At 42.3% G+C, this 20,487-nt stretch overlaps 1 protein-coding gene across 1 annotated transcript in view; it reads right to left on the bottom strand.

The window, feature by feature from the left end:
* The window catches only part of LOC109898964 (heparan sulfate glucosamine 3-O-sulfotransferase 3B1), a 43,500-nt gene extending 28,767 nt beyond the window's left edge, over positions 1-14,733 (bottom strand). Inside the window, exon 1 of the mRNA XM_031835230.1 lies at positions 13,826-14,733. Coding sequence (XP_031691090.1) covers positions 13,826-14,412 — 587 coding nt within the window. The 5' untranslated portion in view covers positions 14,413-14,733. The remainder of the gene's footprint in view (positions 1-13,825) is intronic.
* Between the last annotated feature and the right edge of the window lie 5,754 nt (positions 14,734-20,487).

Here is a 20,487-nt window from a genome sequence, read left to right as displayed (position 1 = left end):
GAGAGAGACAGAGAGAGACAGCAACACAATTGGACCCAACCAAATCATGAGAAAACAAAAAGATAATTACTTGACACATTGGAAAGAATTTAGAAAAAACAGAGCAAACTAGAATGCTCTTTGGCCCTAAACAGAGAGTACCCAGTGGCAGAATATCTGACCACTGTGACTGACCCAAACTTAAGGAAAGCCTTTACTATGCACAGACTGTGAGCATAGCCTTGTTATTGAGAAAGGCCGCCATAAAATGTGGAAACTAAGCTGCACATCCTAACCTCCTGTCAAATATTTGACAATGTAAGAGACACATATTTCCCTCAGATTACACAGACCCACAAAGAATTTGAAAACAAATATTATTTTGATAAACTCCCATATCGATTGGGTGAAATTCAACAGTGTGCTATCACAGCAGCAAGATGTTTGACCTGTTGCCACAAGAAAAGGGCAACCAGTGAAGAACAAACACCATTGTACATAAAAACCTATATTTATGTTTATTCATTTTCCCTTGCACATGATTACAACACTGCATATAGACATAATGACATGTGAAATGTCTCTAATATTTTAGCAATTTTTGTGAGTGTAGTGTTTACTGTTAATTTTTTTTTGTTTATTTCACTTTTGTTTATTATCTATTTCACTTGCTTTGGCAATAAATATATATATATATATATATATATATATATATATATGTTTCCCATGCCATTAAAGCCCCTTGAAATTAATTGAGAGAGAGAAATCTCTCAGAGCTCCTAATGAGGTGTGCTCTTTTATGGCTGAGGATAAATAGAACACATTCTAGTCCCTGCTTCCTAACTCTCACTTTCCCTCTCACAGCCCCAGCCCCTACCCTATCCTCATTCCCTGCCAATACTCAACCACACCCTAATGGTTACCTCTGGGACTTAATACATGGGACAAGTCGAGGTTTACAGGTTTACTGTCATCTCCTTCTCCTCCTCCTCCACGCCCACCCCTTTCTCACCTACCACTCTCGTCTCTTAATATCTGGGGGAGCAAAGCCAACAGAACACTGACTGACCATGGTGTTGGAAGGAAAGCTGTGTAAGAAAGAGGCTAATGAATAACAAAGCATATAGGAAAGCTTTTTGTTTTTCTCTCTAACTCCAAGCCCCTGGGCTCTTTTTAATGTGCCAAACAGTGTTTATTTAGCAGCAATGAATGACCATTAACTCAGGAGGGAGGTCTGATATTGCTCTGACACGTGTTCCCACATCCAAATAATCACCTTTTTAAATACTGCCCAATTCACCAACGCCACAGAGGGAGGGTCTGTTCAAGGAGAGAGAGGGGGGAATAACATCACTACCTCAGAAGACCATAGCTTATCTTCTTCTTTTCGATGATTTATTCTTCATCGTTGCCTTCCTCATCTAGCTCTGACTCCAGTCCCGGGGGGAATACATAAACGATTTCTCAAGAAACAGACAGACAAACAAGTGTCTGCTCTCCTCATCCAGAGTGAATGAATGAGCGCAAGCAATAGTCAGAGTTTTTAAAAAGTTATTTACTGTGTGTGTGTTTGAGTGTGTGCATGCGACACTGAGTTCCTGTCCGGCTCAGTGTCCTTTATCCATAGTTCCAGTAGGAGGTTCCTGCCTATGGAGGCCATCTTCTTCCCAATGTTGTGGTCAGTCCTCAATAGGCTCTCACATGGGCCACCAGGCCACCGCAGTGCTGCACTAGCTAGCTGCCACTCCCCTCTCCCCAGGTCACCCCTTTCACAATTAGCCGGTGGTAATTTGGGGATGCAAGCTCAAAGCTGCCTTTCTCCAGCATCCAGCCTCCTCCTCCACCCCTATTCTAGCCTCCATTCAGTAGGGCCATACCGGCTTAGGCAGCGGGAGCGAGGGCCTCTTCTCCCCTTCTGTGCTGACCAAAGGGCTCTCTGGGTCATTGAGGCCTGCAGGGAGACCCGCCCAGGATCGGCGGACAGAGCACAACATGTGACACTATTCTTATTTGCCAATAGACGGAGTGCACAGCTGGAGAATGGAGAAAGGAGATTCTGAAAAGAGAGGATGGGTTATTTTGGGGTGGAGGGGAGAATGGGGGGGGGGCAGTCAGGGTTGAGGGTTGAAGCCTGACCACAAAGAAAATAATCCGCTCTCATTTGGGACCACTGGGGAAGTTTACCCAACACTGAGAAATGGTTTCGAGCTACTTGTTTTTATGTTTGCGGCTCTCGCTCTTTGAGGAGGGGATGTCAACCTGCTGTCAATGGTACGGTTGGCTGGTCGGCCATTGGCCCCTGAGGAGGGGAGCTGTGGAGGGAGGGAAGGCCAGGATGTAGGATACAGGAAGCCATCAGAGCACAACGTATCAGACCATCGCAGAGTCAACATTCCTCTCTAGCTATAACTACAACGTAATAGCAGCCGTTTTCAGTTTGCGGTTTCACAGAATATTTCAGCTAACTCATCAGACAAATCCCTTACAGTGAATACATTTTCTGTCTCACAGATGGAAAGTCAGGTTCCTTAATTCAGCAGGTTAGTTTGTATATCGACATAACAACTCATGTTTTCCTGTGTTGATAGTGGATACTCAGCAGGTTAGTCTGTAAATAACGTAACTAACCATATTTCCCAGTGTGGACTGAGGGAGTGAAACGATTTGGAATACCCAATGGGACCTGTAGGGTCCAGCAGCCCTGTAGGGTCCAGCAGCCCTGTAGGGTTCAGCAGCCCTGTAGGGTTCAGCAGCCCTGTAGGGTTCAGCAGCCCTGTAGGGTCCAGCAGCCCTGTAGGGTTCAGCAGCCCTGTAGGGTCCAGCAGCCCTGTAGGGTTCAGCAGCCCTGTAGGGTCCAGCAGCCCTGTAGGGTTCAGCAGCCCTGTAGGGTTCAGCAGCCCTGTAGGGTCCAGCAGCCCTGTAGGGTTCAGCAGCCCTGTAGGGTTCAGCCGCATTTTCCTGCTCTGCAGATGGTCAAGCACATAGAGCCTGTCAGTCAGCAGCAGCCATACTGGCTTCCAGTCAAAGGCCCTTAACCCATCTAACCCTTCTACACGCTTCACCTACAATCAGGCCAGACTAATCAATACACACTACTCTCTAAGGACCCAGGGACAAGGCTTTGTGTCATCTGTGTGTGTTTGGTGTCTGTCTGTGTGTGTGTGTTGATCATTCTTTTGACTGGAGAAGAAAATTATAGTGTTTCACAGCTGCGTCTCAAAGCATTTCCTCATCACAGGAGAAGACTTAAAAACTGGTTGACTGACTCCATCATTCTCCATTTGAGGTAGTTTCTATTTTTTTGGACAACACTCACATTCCTTCCAGACGTTTGTGTTTGATCAAATTAGTTTAAACTTTGCCAGCATGGCATTAAAACCAGGTGGCCTTTCTGCCATTCTGCCTGCCAGAGAGAAAAGGGAGAGGTCGTTCTGCCATTCTGCCTGCCAGAGAGAAAAGGGTGAGGCCTTTCTGCCATTCTGCCTGCCAGAGAGAAAAGGGTGATGCCTTTCTGCCATTCTGCCTGCCAGAGAGAAAAGGGTGATGCCTTTCTGCCATTCTGCCTGCCAGAGAGAAAAGGGAGAGGTCTTTTTGCCATTCTGCCTGCCAGAGAGAAAAGGGAGAGGACTTTCTGCCACTCTGTCTGCCAGATAGAAAACGGAGAGGTCTTTCTGCCATTCTGCCTGCCAGAAAGAAAAGGGGGAGGTCTATCTGACATTCTGCCTGCCAGAGAGAGATCTTTCTGCCATTCTGCCTGCCAATGAAGAGGGAGAGGACTTTCTGCCATTCTGCCTGCCAGAGAGAAAAGGGAGAGGTCTTTCTTCCATTCTGCCTGCCAGTGAGGAGGGAGAGGTCTTTCTGCCATTCTGCCTGCCAGTGAAGAGGAAGAGGTCTATCTGCCATTCTGCCTGCCAGTGATGAGGGAGAGGTATATCTGACATTCTGCCTGCCAGAGAGAAAAGGGAAGAGGTCTTTCTGCCATTCTGCCTGCCAGAGAGAAAAGGGAGAGGTAATTCCTGTCATTCTGCCTGCCAGAGAGAGTAGGGAGAGGTCAGTGGAGAGGACAGTGTGTGTTGGGTCACCTACATGTAAACAGGAGTGCTCCTGTGGTGAAGAGATAAGAGACATCCAACCAGAACGGTCCTTGACACGGACATGAGCCCCTGTCTGGTCTCTGGAAGCAAGGGGCAGGACAGGCTGGCCCATAGATAACTATCAACTCACCGACTTCTGCAACCATCTCCAGTTTGATAGCGTAACATGATTTTTCCACTATGAAGCTCCCTTTTGAACAATGCTCCACTTGTCCCTTTGTTGTGGTGAAGTTTCTAAGCAGGCCTTAACTAGTGTCGTGTCTTTACTATCATTAAACTGAAGACTTTGTTTTATCAAAGATTCTCTGTAATTAGTTACTCGATTAAACTGAATAATCATGTAACTGTAATTATCTAGGAAGTTGGGGCACCAAGGAAAGTATTCAGATTACAAATGTATAATTTCCCAATATAACCTTTCAGATATTTTCATATCTGATCAATAGTCTTCTGATTAATGATTAATTTATTTAACCTCACGTTAGTCTCATTCCAAACGTCGTAAATTGTTGGTTATCTGCACAAACCCAGTCTTCACTATGAGTCATCCATACATCAATTGTCTTAAATAATTTATTTATTACTAACTAAGTAATTCACAAAAATTCATAAACAAACAGTAAATATGGTTACATGAAATGATAGAATGTGGCCTAGTGTGCTGAACCGGCATGGCGGCCTGTTAGACAAAAGGGGCAATGGGGGGTCGACTAAGAAGTCCCTACAGAATGATAATTATAACAATTAAAATGCTAATCCTTTAGACATGAACGCTCACTCATTCGGGAACAATTGCAATCAATCAATATATTTACGCTCAGTGTGTCGTCTTGATCGCTGGTGAAAAGTCTTTCTTTTGTAGAATTGTCTGTCTCTCTCCCTCTCTCTCTCTGTGTCTTGGTTAGAGGGGATAGTTCAAAGTGACATTCGTTATAGAATGGATGTTTCGGCGGTTGTCGTTCTTCGCGTTCAATGATACTGAATTCCTAGCTGCAGACTAGTAGTCAATATCAAAGACTTGTTCTTATTCTGTTGGTATCGATAGTCTAAGAGTTTAACCACGTGGTATGGTTAAAAGATTCAGCAATGGTCTGCAACCTTTGTACTCCCGTGATTGAGAGAAACATGGTCTGCTGATAATTTCTCAAAGTTGGGTTTTATTCGAAATGGCAGAAGAGGGCTGTCCCAGGATGTCTGACCCTAACTGGGATCAGGGGCGGTCCTCTGATTTAGTTCAAATCTGGAAAAAAATAAAATTTGTTCGTACCTCAAGTTCTGTGAGGTGGAAGGATTTCCTTTGTCTCCATGAAAAACTACTCTCTATAACTGTGTGTCCATGAGGTCTTCTCAGGAATTTACGACCTCTGACCACAGCAGTCTGGTTGTAGAATCAGAGAGCGGGGGATGGTGCTCGCTGTACTCAAAGAGGGCAACGTCATGACACTAGATAACCAAAGCTAGCTGCCCTTAAGTGTTTACTTCTTTGGTTCTTTATCACGGGGTGGAGGGAAACAAGGTTCAAAGGCCCAAAAAGACACCCCGCTCAGGGATGGCGTCATTTAAGTCCAACTAGTCCTTCAACAGAAGACTGAAGCATAACCTTGATCAACCACTGCAAACAAAACAGCAGCCAGATTAACTTGGTATTGTTGAGAAAGTCCATCCACGTTTCAATTATCGATTAGGAGTTATTTCTGAGTTATGTATATTAATTTAATACATCACATGAAAGGATTGTACTCTCTATATGGGAATGTCATTACTACAACACCTCTTCCAAGGCCTCCAACTGCTTTTAAATGCAAGTAAAACTTAGTGCATGCTCTTCAACCGATTGCTGCCTGCACCCTTCCGCCCGACCAATATCACTACTCTGGACGGTTCTGACTTAGAATATGTGGACAACTACAAATACCTGGGTGTCTGGTTCGACTGTAAACTCTCCTTCCAGATTCACATTAAGCATCTCCAATCTAAAATTACATCTAGAATCGGCTTCCTACTTCGCAGCAAAGACCCCTTCACTCATGCTGCCAAACATGCCCTCGTAAAACTGACTATCCTACCGATCCTTGACTTCGGCATTGTCATTTACAAAATAGCCTCCAACACTCTACTCAGCAAACTGGATGTAGTCTATCACAGAGCCATCTGTTTTGTCATCAAAGCCCCATATACTACCCACCACTGCGACCTGCATGCTCTCGTTGACTGGGCCTCACTTTATATTCGTCGCCAAACCTACTGGCTCCAGGTCATCTATAAATCTATGCTAGATAAAGCCCCGCCTTATCTCAGCTCACTGGTCACCAAAGCAGCACCCATCCGTAGCACACGCTCCAGCGGGTATATTTCACTCGACATCCCCAAAGCCAACACTTCCTTTGGCTACCAGTTCTCTGCTGCCATTAACTGGAACGAATTACAAAAATCACTGAAGCTGGATTCTTATGTCTCCATCTCTAACTTTAAGCATCAGCTGTCAGAGCAGCTTACCGATCACTGTACCTGTACACAGCCAATCTGTAAATAGCACACCCAACTACCTCATCCCCATATTGTTTTTTATCCTCTTGTTCTTTTGCACCCCAGTATCTCTACTTGCACATCATCATCTACACATCTATCACTCCAGTGTTATTGCTAAATTGTAATTCGCCTCCATGGTCTAGTTATTGCCTTACCTCCCTACTCTTCTACATTTGCACACACTGTACATAGATTTTTATATTGTGTTATTGACTGTATGTTTGTTTATGTGTAACTCTGTGTTGTTGTTTTTGTCGCACTGATTTGCTTTATCTTGGCCACGTCGCAGTTGCAAATGAGAACTTGTTCTCAACTGGCATACCTGGTTAAATTAAATTAAATTAAAAATTAAAATAACTTACATATAATGGTGAACTAAGGGTCATTTTTAATGCAGGGCCATTATATAGATGTTCACACCACCTCAGCTCTCCATGGTGGTGTCATTGTTCTGAGTATACAGGTTCCAGAGAGGTTCAAAGAGCCGGCATTCCCTAATGTATAATAATAAACATGACAGTTCACAGGTATCATAAGTACACTGATGAACCACAGACAGTAACGGTCAACAAAGGAACGCTGCACATTCCCCAAGAGCTCCAAATCAAGGGAAGAATCCACTTTATTTTCAAGACAAAAAGGTTTGAATGCCAGAAACTAAACTTTTGTTCAGACTAAGCTCAACTATTCTCTTTCTTATAGGCAGAGGCTGGGGACATTATGCAGAAGTACAGATTGATCTTTCCTCAGTTATTCACACAAGAGTGACAGATTGTATATCTAGAGCTTGAAAGTTAGAAGGCGCCTTGTGGATATAAGTGTTCAGAAGTACTTGTTAAACCATAAAAACACTTGTTGGGAGGAGCCGTGAAAGGGCTCAGTACAGCACTGCAGAGAGCTGACAGGCAGCTAAGATGAAAGCCCACGACACGTTAGCAAACCACAGAAACAGTCATTATAAATCAAAGCCCCTTCATGATCAATACATCTCTATGGAATGGGAGCACAGAAAGAGAACCACCACATACCACCAAACTGTCATAATCAACTTGACAAATGTAGACTAAGTTGTAGATAAAATCTACATGTCATTTGGATGAGGAAACAAAAATGTTGACATGACAGAAGAAACAGTAAAATGGTAGGAAATAGAGAGTGAAAAGTGTGAAGAAGGAATTGTGAGCAGCTAATGAAAACAGTCCAACTGAATGGACCTAACAGTACCTCTAGAACTAATAAATCTACATTCAGGTTCAGTTCCAGGAGGTAGAACCATATCATTTGAATACTAATTGAATAGGATCTCTATGGGTAGAACACAAGAGTGATCCATGTTGTGTTCTAAAAAGTATAAGACTGAGAAAATATCTCTCTCTAGTCGGAGGAATTCCAAGGCTAAATGGAGGTGTCCATGGGCTCACAGAGACAAAGATGGTGCAAACTAGCCAGAGAAGAACAGTGTAAGGCAAATGAACATCATGGCATTACACAACCCTTTATAAAAGACCCATACATCTCTTTCATTGATCTTCTCCTTGAAGAAAAAAAGAAACTGGTGCCCAGATATAGACATCTGTGATTGCATGAGAGGAGTCACTACAGCATACTAAAAACATGAGACGCTTTCTGACAAACTGGGTTAGATCGAAAAACCCAGCTGAACTTTTCAGTCAGTTGAACAGTGTGTGTGTGTGTGTGTGTGTGTGTGTGTGTGTGTGTGTGTGTGTGTGTGTGTGTGTGTGTGTGTGTGTGTGTGTGTGTGTGTGTGTGTGTGTGTGTGTGTGTGTGTGTGTGTGTGTGTTTAACTATTCTTGTGGGGATCAGAAGTCTCCACAAGAATAGTAAACTAACAAAAATTCGACCAACAGGGGATTTTTTTTGGGGGGGGGGGGAGAATTATGTTAAGGGTCAGGAGCTAGGGCTAGGTTTAGGTTAAGAGTACGAGTTAGGGTTAGTTTTAGGGTTAAGAGCTAGGGCTAGGTTTAGGGTAAGAGTACGAGTTAGGGTTAGTTTTAGGGTTAAGAGCTAAGGCTAGGTTTAGGGTAAGGGTAAGAGTACGAGTTAGGGTTAGTTTTAGGGTTAAGAGCTAGGGCTAGGTTTAGGGTAAGAGTATGGGTTAGGGTTCGTTTTAGGGATAAGAGCTAAGGCTAGGTTTAGGGTAAGAGTACGGGTTAGGGTTAGTTTTAGGATGAAGAGCTAGGGTTAGGTTTAGGGTTAAGGTTAGGTTTTGGGTTAAGGTTAGGGTAAGAGTACGGGTTAGGGTTAGAGGTAAGGGAAAATAGGATTTTGAATGGGACGGAATTGTGTGTCCCCACAAGGTTAGCTGAACAAGTGTGTGTATGTACTAAACAGCAAGTTGACCACAGATCTAACTGTGTTCCAATGTTATTACCATTGTCCCATCAAATGATAAGCCTAAGGAGATAGAAACAGATAAGGGTTTATGGGCCCAGATAAACCACAGCTAGAAGCCCAGCCAAACCACATCCAGGAGCCCAGCTAAACCACATCCAGGAGCCCAGCTAAACCACAGCCAGGAGCCCAGATAAAACACAGCCAGAAGCCCAGCCAAACCACATCCAGGAGCCCAGCTAAACCACAGCCAGGAGCCCAGCCAAACCACAGCCAGGAACCCAGATAAAACACAGCCAGGAGCCCAGCCAAACCACATCCAGGAGCCCAGCCAAACCACATCCAGGAGCCCAGCCAAACCACATCCAGGAGCCCAGCCAAAGCACAGCCAGGAGCCCAGCCAAACCACATCCAGGAGCCCAGATAAAACACAGCCAGGAGCCCAGATAAACCACAGCCAGGAGCCCAGCCAAACCACATCCAGGAGCCCAGCCAAACCACAGCCAGGAGCCCAGCCAAACCACATCCAGGAGCCCAGCCAAACCACATCCAGGAGCCCAGCTAAACCACATCCAGGAGCCCAGCCAAACCACAGCCAGGAGCCCAGATAAAACACAGCCAGAAGCCCAGCCAAACCACATCCAGGAGCCCAGCTAAACCACAGCCAGGAGCCCCGCCAAACCACAGCCAGGAACCCAGATAAAACACAGCCAGGAGCCCAGCCAAACCACATCCAGGAGCCCAGCCAAACCACATCCAGGAGCCCAGCCAAACCACATCCAGGAGCCCAGCCAAAGCACAGCCAGGAGCCCAGCCAAACCACATCCAGGAGCCCAGATAAAACACAGCCAGGAGCCCAGATAAACCACAGCCAGACAGCCCAGCCAAACCACATCCAGGAGCCCAGATAAAACACAGGCAGGAGCCCAGATAAACCACAGCCAGGAGCCCAGCCAAACCACAGCCTGGAGCCCAGATAGAACACAGCCAGGAGCCTAGATAAAACACAGCCAGGAGCCCAGCCAAACCACAGCCAGGAGCCCAGCCAAACCACATCCAGGAGCCCAGATAAAACACAGCCAGGAGCCCAGCCAAACCACATCCAGGAGCCTAGATAAAACACAGCCAGGAGCCCAGCCAAACCACATCCAGGAGCCCAGCCAAACCACATCCAGGATCCTAGATAAAACACAGCCAGGAGTAGATAAAACGTAGATGCATTTGTGTTTATTTTATCTGTTGGTTCCCAGCCAGCATCATATTTTCTCTGTAAACAGGGTTGCAAGAGAGAGGATTACAACCATATAATTAGAATACTAGAATGGCCAAGAACCTTCTTATGATGGGATAAAGGTCAGCCATTTTGGTCAGGGAATTGGTCAACCATGGTTTGCCAGTCCTGTGATAAGATCGTGTAGAATTGATCTGCACTGTATGTTTGTTAGCTAGCTAGCCAGACAGTTTTAGAGGAGTGATTACATTAATTTTTCTAATTACCTGCCAATATTCCAAAAATCCACTCAAACAATGCAGTCAAACCACAACCGTACACTGGCTGAAATCAATTGATGATAGGACTGAGACAAGTTGTAAATGCAACAACTACTGATACTATATCATAAAAGCACTCACACTTTCCAAGAAAACAAAATGTTGACATTTATGGTCTGTTTACATATATTTCAGAGGCTATTCATACAGAAAATGTGTATAAAACCTGTATAAACTGTATTTATAACTTTGTGACAATATTTTACGTTGACAATAATTATATTATACAATTTCTAATATATCCCATGCCTTTCTTTTATTTTCCTGCTTAAGAAAAATCGATATTATGTCTCTACTGCCAATCATTCCAATTAAACTGGTTTTGATTTCTTCCTGACCAATGTCAGGGAGAAATGGAATGCCAATTTCATTCCATTCTGGAACTTTGAGGGTTTATGACATTGGCCCTCTAATTTAGGGCGCGTTGGTAAATTCCCTCAGGCTATCTACCCTGACTTCAGAGCACTCTCGTATGAGTGTTCCGAGACCAGAATAACTGATGAATTTACGAACGCTCAACACCCGTTGAATATGACCAGTAAACGTCGGCAAAAAGCGTCATTAAATTATTGCCAGCAGCACAGTTACAGTCGCCAACGCTCTGAATTTCTGAACACCCAGAGCGCAGTCTGAGCGCACTCTGGCACTCCAGATTGAATTTACGAACACACCCGCAACACCGACCCAAAAGAATCCACCGTAGCCATGGTCCACATTACCGTTATCACAAACTGTTCAATGTTCCCTATTATCCGTGGATGTTCTTTCTAGAATTATGCATTTGTGACGAGGAGATCAGGTTAATGGACAATGTAAATAAAATGATATAACTAGCACCATTTGGATAACGTATTTCAGCCAAAGTGTGCACAGTTTAATAAAGCCTACTTGTAAGCTATGTCTATCAATGCAAATTCAAAAGCTCAAGTTGGATCCCTCCCTGAATAATTGGGCGGCAGAAAGTGTTTTTATTTGAAATCAAATCCATATAGCCCGTCACCCCCTCTAAACACCCAGATGTATCATTTTATTTCATTTCATTGCCTTACTTTAGTTGGGGCCCTCAACCACCTCGCATATTTAACAGCCCGGCTCTTCACACCATACTGCACCAAATCCGGTTATTCAGAGGGGCATGCAATCCAGAAGTGTTTTTATCAACTTGTCAGATAAGCTATTAGTTCTGCTCCGCGTCCAGGGAAAAGAGAGGAAGAAACTCTCCCTAAGCTAAAACAATGTCCCAGGGGTTTAGGCGAGAAGGAAACCATCCACTATGCTCTCGGATTTTGCTGCAAAGACCTTCATGTTTCTTTCGGCTACGTATCACTTAAATAAAAATTCACACATTTCATCCATGGACTTCATTATTTTAAAGTGTTGCTTTGACTAATTTAATTAGGTAAGATGATTAGGCTACATAATGTTCCACTCATATTGATTGGATATGAGTTGCAATTATCGAGTCGTCGTTGACTATAGTGGCCTATTTAAAAACACGTCTAAATTATATTACTAATCCAGGCGCCATCAATTGAGTAGGCCCTAGTTCTTTTACAGGTCGAGTCAAGAGAATGCAACGTGAGATAGAGTCCTCAATATTTCTGTTATTAGTCACACTTGCTCTGCACGTTGTTTATAATGTTTAATTATGCATGAAGAATATAGGAGAGGGAGGGACAGGGTGGGTCATGTATTTCCAAATATCGATCAAGGAATAGCGTTGGTGGGATTTTGTATGAATTAATTATTGAAGTAATTCTGGCATAAATGTTTTATTCTTTCGACTACAGTAGCCTACTTAGCCTAGTATATTAGGCCTCCTGCCACTCATTGTCTGTTAATATGTAAATGGCTGGTGTCAAGGTATAGCTACCATCTGAAAACACGTTTGAATCATGTTTGTTTGATTGATGTTCTCAGAGAAGCTCAGTGCTATTGTGTTGTAGAGTAATTACTGTTCCATCCGAGTGCATGTATTATGTATTTCTATTGAAGGAGAGAGGTAGGACAACCCTGCTTAGTTTATCATTTATTTAAGATTAACATCATTTCTTCAAACTCGCATAGGACTAACTAAAATAATAAGTATAGCCTGACATTGCGTATTTATTTACATTGAAATGTGTAAATATAGAATTTTTTAAATTAATAATTAAAGTAATCAAGCACATCTTACTTCAAATACATTAGACACTTTCTCGATCTTGATTTCATTACATTTCCACATCAGACCACAACTTGCACATTGCCTAACCTTTTCAGCGTTATAGTATAAGAAACGCATGTATAACTAGCTTGTATTCATTCCAATTATTTATATATATATTCAAAGGTAAAACTCACCTCAACAGCGCTGAAAAGTAACCCGTTAACTTGCAATGTTGCACTGTGTCCAATAGAGACCACTGCACAACGTAAAAAACCGCACAGCCCATAGATTAGCCTATGTGACAGTGTATTGATTCATTATTCAGGCATAGTCTAGCCTACCCCCGGAACATGGTGAAAGTTGAATACAAAAATATGAATTTGTTCTCACTAATGCTATTCAATTACCCTACAGTTTTACTCGGGTTTGAATACTGGATGATCATATGTCCACGTTGATGCCAAGACTGATTGGATTTTGGAAAAGCACCCTACTAACAAATATACAGAACAAAACATCGATTGAAATAATAGAATATCTTTATAAGATACAGTTACTATCGGCCCAAATATGGTCACTGACATTATCCCTAAACATTTATTTAGAATACATTTATGTGGCAAATAGAGATTAAGATATGATCAAGACCTATTAGTATGCATTATGGAGCTAACTAAATTGATTTTTGGGACATATTTAGTTCTATTTGATACATTATTAATACAAATCGTATTGTAAAAAACGCACAGACACAATTCGCCTGAATTATGCTATCGAATCCTTTACATGCACTGTTTAATTATATAATGATTATAACTTCGTAATAAATAAGATAATCAAACATTTCCTGTGATTTAAATACTTTGTTAACTATACCATTCTATGTCGATATACGAATGTTTTAACGCGAAGAAACCCTTCACAGTTTGCAATCCAATATGTTTTTTTTTGTGTGGAAGATATAGGCAACGAAATGAAAAGCAATAGGCTGCTATGGACAACTATTGGAAGTTGAGCTCTAATAACTGGATGGATAGCTATGACTGTCATGCCTATTCCCTCGCCGTGTCTTGTATAGCGCTGGTTGATCTATGGGAATCATCGATGTACTTCTGATAGCCTATCTTTCATGCACATCGAACGTGAGAGCATACAATGTTGATGTATTTACCTGTACCACTCCAGTCCGTTCTCGTAGTTACGGTCGAAGAAGTGCGGCTCGGCTCCCACAGCTCTGATGTCTGGATGCACGCGGAGGAACTCGAGCAGCGCGCGCGTCCCTCCTTTCTTTACCCCGATGATGATCGCCTGCGGCAGTTTCTTGCTCCCCAAGTCGTTGGAGAAACTTGACATCGCACCGGGTTCAGGAGCTCTCTGCCCCTCACCCCTCATCTCACCCCAGTCCTCAACTCCTCTGTACGCGTCTATCTCTTTATTGAGCAGGTCTCTGGAGGAGGTCCGGACGGATGGTTCGTCGTAATCGGATTCTATATCCACCCAGGGTGGGATAGGGAGTAGTCTGGACATGAGGTCCGCTCTACCGTTATTCTCGGTCCTTTTACCGACCACGGACACCGTCCCAGTCTCCTTTCCCCGGTTATTGTCCACGACCAAACTTGGCATGGGGGCGCAGTAGCCCACGCAGGAGTAGAGCATATATACCCAGAGTAAAAACATGATGCCGAGCAGAAATAATTTATTTTTTACCGGGCTGAATGAGAACGCATACAGATTGTGGGAAATCTGGCTATATTCCATAAACCTTTAGGTTGCATACCATATTGCAGCAACACATATTGTCAAAACCACTCACTCTCGATTGTACCTCAAGTATCCTCGCCATTCACCTAAAACGAAAAAAATAATAAACCAAGCAAATAATCTAAAGCGGATGATGTATCCACGAGTGCAAAGTCATTGCATGCTATAATTGTTATTCACCAGAGCCACGGGAAATAATTCGGAAATTGAAAGGAACGACTGGTGCACTTCAGTGGTGCTACTCCAAGCCCCAGCCGTCTCTCTCCATAAGCACCACCGTCGCCAAACCTTTCTTCAAACTGTTAGTTTGAGGGCTTCCTCCGAGGACAAGACATTTACAGCGCGAGGGGGCGTACGGGTACTTCTGATTGACAATCACCATGGCCAATTGACGCAAGCAATGCAAGCAAGCAAGCTAGACGCAGGCAAGCTAAACTGACCTATCACAGGAGATTGTGGGAGGGCGCTCGCGTGGGATCCTCGTTGAGATCATTAAGGATAGTCAACGAGCGGCTAAGCGTTCTATGGAAAACAATGAACGACGTGGAACGGACCTTCCAAGGAGTTGCATTATTTTCCAGAGAACACATGGAGCCCCGAGTTGATCATCCGTTTTATACCAGGGCTATAATTTAATACATTTGCTGATAGAAATTAGTTAATTTTCCGGTAGAAATGTGTTCAACATTAACTGAAGTAGCTGGTAAGTTTACTAGATATCTACAGTAGTTGCCGTGGTAACCAAACCATCAGTCCCAGCTTGCTATTATGAACATCAAAATCAACTATGTCAATAATGTTTTCAATTCGACTTTTGCTTTCAAAAGCAGCTCAAACAAAACATATAAAAAATAACTATATCATTAAAGTATACTATGCAAATACAAACCCCCGAAGTGCCATATTGCTATTATAAACTGTTTACCAAATAAGTGTTTTGTCATACACCTGGTATACGGTCTGATAAACCACGGCTGTCAGTCAGACAATCAGTATTCAGAGCTAGAACCACCCAGTTTGTAAAGGGAAATAATGCACGCTCTAAAATTCCCTTCAATACATTCAGAAACAAGTATTCAACAATGTCATGACATATTTAAGCAATAAGGCCCGAGGGGGTATGATATATGACCAATATATCAAGGCTAAGGACTGTTCTTAACCACGACAACGCAGAGTGCCTGGATACAGCCCTTAGCCCTATACCACAACCCCCTGAAGTGCCTTATTGCTATTATAAACGGGTTACCAACGTAATTAGAACTGTAAAAGTAAATGTTTTGTCATACCTGCGGTATGTGGTCTGATATACCATGGCTTTCAAACAAATCAGTATTCACGGCTCAAATCACCCAGTTTATAATGTCTGTATACCACGGCTGTCAGACAATCAACATTCAGGTCTCGAACCATCCGGTTTATAAATGCTCTTATTGGACGAAGAGACATTATGGATTCTAATCACTAAAGAATTCTATTTTTGCCGAGGCAGCTGTGAAGTCCACCAGCTGTGCTATTCCCTTTTTTAAATATATATATTTTTTTAAATCTTTGAGCATTATTTAATGTGTATATGAACACATTGTATTGGATAGGGTAGTCTGCCCTGGTTCTGTGTCATATATCCTACAGGCCTACGGTAATACATGATTTATTATGCATAACGATGACCCATCTTGTCTTCTCAAACTCAATATCAACTGATGTAATTGTTGCTGGCACAGATCTTCTGTATTGCCAAACATATAGGCCATCGATTGTGCGAAGCACAGTATATAGGCTGTATATAAGTTAAATAGGCTGCATTATACGTTAAATATTTCCTTCCAGATTTTCAAGGAGAAAAACAGTTCGATTATTGTGCTTGCAAATAATTGTAGATGCAGAAAGTAGCGGTGGTTATCAAAGGAGAGTAAGTAGCCTTAGCCATTTGATTATTAGTATTTATTTTTTACACTGAACAAAAGTAGCCATTAAATAAATATTAATAACAATGGTTCATACCTTTATTATTGATAACAAGACATTCATTATCCGCAGTTGCATGACAACAATGACAAGATTTTTTTAAATGATTTATTTTGTTATTATTATTATGATCGAAAACGACACAGTAATTCATTTTGAGTTATGTTAGTGTTGTAAGAAAAACATTTTCTTCATTCGTTGAGGACTTTGCCCTATCCGTTTGTTATTTGTTAATGTTAAACTACTTTTTTTTATGCTAACGGCAAATACCCCATGTTGGCCTAAATTCAATGTAAATACTCAGAGAAATGTCGACTTTAAATGAAAGCTGTGTGTGCTGGAACTTTCGATCCAGTTTACCAACAAGCCTCCAAACTTTTTGCTCGCTCTGATAAGATTAAATAAACGCATTTGCATACCTGTTGAGAACGTTTTCACTCTCACATGGATATGAATGTTATAATGTGGATTAAACATGTTTTACGTTTTTGGAGCAACATATGAATGCTCATTCATAAAGGTACACTTTTGTTTATTATTTCTTACTGCATATGAACTCATAAGGATACCTCATGAACTGGTGAACATGTTCTTCTTAAATAAATTAGACAAACGTTTGGTAAATAAACCAAGTATTTTTTCGTAAATTGTCAAGGCAACTGTTGTAGCCTAGTAGCCTACATACAGACAGCGCCTGCCCAACAGCCTACAAACTGATGCATGTTACATGAAAACTAATCCCATTTTCCGAGGACAAAAAAAACGATTCTATTTTAGCATGATCGTCGTGAACAATATTTTCAAACCATCAAAAAGGACAAAACATCAACAAGATCTTAGCAGGCCTAAATTACAGCAATTTTTTAACACAACTTTGCACGGCTGACGTAACTCAATGAAAACCCTAACATTGTTTAATATAACTTCAAAGGACATGTAACTTCATATGAATTGGGGTCCTAGCACCGATGTAACTGGAAAAAAATACTGTTATTGTAGGAGTTATTTTACTTATTATTATTAAAATGAACAACTGATAAACCAGATGATAAAACAACGACTGACAAAAAAAGATTAGCCTACTTGAGCCTGAACATTTAACAAAGACACTTCACATTTCAAAGATATCAGTAATGTTAATGCTATATAATTTACAGGCCACCATAAAAAGACAGTTCGGGATACAATTCAAATCCTTATGAGTCACTGATATCTTTGCACTACTTAGTGTTTTTGTATCTGAGCTTGAATATCTCACAAGTTCTAAATACATTTCGTACAAGATCAAGTAAATCGGCCACGATCTGTTAAAAGGCCACATATGTACTTTTAAAGTATGCTACATTACCGAGGTAAATCCACGACTCCAAGAGTAGGCTACTTTACATGACTGGCCAGGCACAATAAGGCCGCGCGGGGAGACTCGGCCAGATGTTACCGTCAAGAATCAACTCAGTCCTCCTTCGGGACTCGGGCTCGTTCGGGAGTCGGGATACACATCGAGTGCACAAAACATTAAGCACCCCTTCAGGACAGCCTCAACTAGTTGGGGCATGCACTCTACAAGGTGTCGAAAGCGTTCCACGGGGATGCAGACCCATGCTGGCTTCAATATTTCCCACAGTTGTGTCAAATTGGCTGGATGTCCTTTGGTTGGTGGACCATTCTTTATTACAGTTCTTGACGCACAAACCGGTGTACCTGAAACCTACTACCATACCCTGTTCAAAGGCACTTCAGTATTTTGTCTTGCACATTCACCCTCAATGCCACACACACAAGCCATGTCACAATTGTCTGAAAGATTATAACTCTTTCTTTAACGTATCTCCTCCCCTTCATCTACACTATTTGCAGTGGATTTAACAATTGACATCAATAAGGGATCATAGCATTCACCTGGATTCCCCTGGTCAGCCTGTCATTGAAAGAGCAGGTGTTCCTAATGTTTTGTACACTGAGAAAATCTTCTGTTATTAATGGTAGCCTATGGCAACACAATCTCACTCAATTCGTGCAAATATGTACAACAAATATTTTAGCAGATTTTGTGCATTTCTGTGTAACTTTTTGTGTGAAATATTATTTTTATTTGTATGTAACCTTTATTTAACTAGGCAAGTCAGTTAAGAACAACTTCTTATTTACAATGACCACCTACCGCGGCCAAACCCAGAGGACGCTAGACCAATTGTGTGTCACCCTATGGGACTCCCAATCACGGCCAGATGTGATACAGCACAAACCAGGGATTCAAACCAGGGACTGAGGGAAACCCATGGCCTAATGGCCTCAGACTGAGCATTTCTCACCATTTATTTACGGAGAGCAATTTCCATTTATTTACAGTAGTGTTGATTAATTTTTGCTTCTTCAGTGGAAATACAGAATATGTATAAAAATGCCAAATATACCAAACGCTAAATCAAGCAGAGATTTAACACTAACACGCATGTTAATCACTACTGAAATGTGCAAACTACAAACACTAAACCAGTTAAAGATAATGAATACATGTTCTGAACACCTCCAAAACAAAGGTCATGTGGTTTGGTAAGAATAATGCCCCTCTCCCTACAGGTGTGATTACTACCTCTGAGGGTTTAGAGCTTGGGGTTGTCACCTCAACGATACACTGTCCTTCTCTCAGCACATATCAAAGCTGCAGGCTAAAGTTAAATCTAGACTTGGTTTCCCCATTTCATAATCGCTGCTCTTTCACCCCAGCTGCCAAACTAACCCTGATTCAGATGACCATCCTACCCATGCTAGATTACGGAGACATAATTTATAGATCGGCAGGTAAGGGTGCTCTCGAGCGGCTAGATGTTCTTTACCATTCGACCATCCGAATGTGCTAGAAGGCCAGCATCCCAGAGTCGCCTCTTCACTGTTGACATTGAGACTGGTGTTTTGCTGGTACTATTAAATGTAGCTGCCAGTTGAGGAATGTTTCTCAAACTGGACCCTCTAATGTACTTGTCCTCCTGCTCAGTTGTGCACTGGGGCCTCCCACTCAGCTTTCTATTCTGGTTAGAGCCAGTTTGCGCTGTTCTGTGAAGGGAGTAGCACACAGCGTTGTACGAGATCTTCAGTTTCTTGGCAATTTCTTGCATGGAATAGTCTTCATTTCCCAGAACAAGGATAGACTGATGAGTTTCAGAAGAAAGATCTTTGTTTCTGGCCATTTTCAGCTGTCCTAACACAATAAGTGTTTTCTAATGATCAATTAACCTTTTAAAATGATACATTTGGATTAGCTAACACAACGTGCCATTGGAACACAGGAGTGATGGCTTCTGATGATGGGCCTCTGTACGCCTATGTAGATATTCCATTAAAAGTCAGCCGTTTCCAGCTACAACATTAACAATGCCTACACTGTATTTCTAATCAATTTTATATTATTTTAATGGAAAAAAATGGCTTTTCTTTCAAAACCAAGGACAAAGACTGGCCTTTTGGTAGGCCGTCATTGTCAATAAGAAGTTGTTCTTAAACTTGCTTAGTTAAGTAAAGGTTACATAAAATACAATAAAAAATGTTATTTAAGGTGGCGATAAACACCATCTTTCCCAGTAGCTGGATATCTAGTTTGGAAAACAGTAATCCACGTCTGAGTCGCTCGGAAGAGTCAGATTTGAACCAGAGTTGAACATGTTTAACAGTAGGATGTAGTACACAGACATTAACTTTCTAACACACCATAGCTGCTCTTTGGCCCAAAGTTGGATCAACAAGTGTGGGTGTATCCTTCTTTTCTCTCCTCAATCCCCCATTTACCAACATATTCAGTTTGAACAGCTTGTCATAAACCCACAGCTTCATCATGAAACATAAGATGAGGTATCAGTACTGTGTTTGTGTGTGTGTGTGTGTGTACATTGTGTGTGTCGAGAGCACCCGTAGCGGCCGTCCAGTTCATGACAGGGGGAATGGCCCCCACCACGGCTCCCACCCAGGTGTTGGTGATGCTGAGCCTCTTCAGGGGGGTGTAACAGCAGGTGTAGAGGAAGGTGTTGAGGGCCCCCAAGGGCCCTGTTAGAGGGTTCACAGCCAGGGTCAACACAATGATACCAGGGACCCCACAGGCTAAGGTAAAGC

Source organism: Oncorhynchus kisutch, linkage group LG11, assembly GCF_002021735.2.
Source record: "Oncorhynchus kisutch isolate 150728-3 linkage group LG11, Okis_V2, whole genome shotgun sequence".
Classification (NCBI taxonomy): Eukaryota; Metazoa; Chordata; class Actinopteri; order Salmoniformes; family Salmonidae; genus Oncorhynchus; species Oncorhynchus kisutch.
This window is presented reverse-complemented; position numbering and strand designations above follow the sequence as displayed.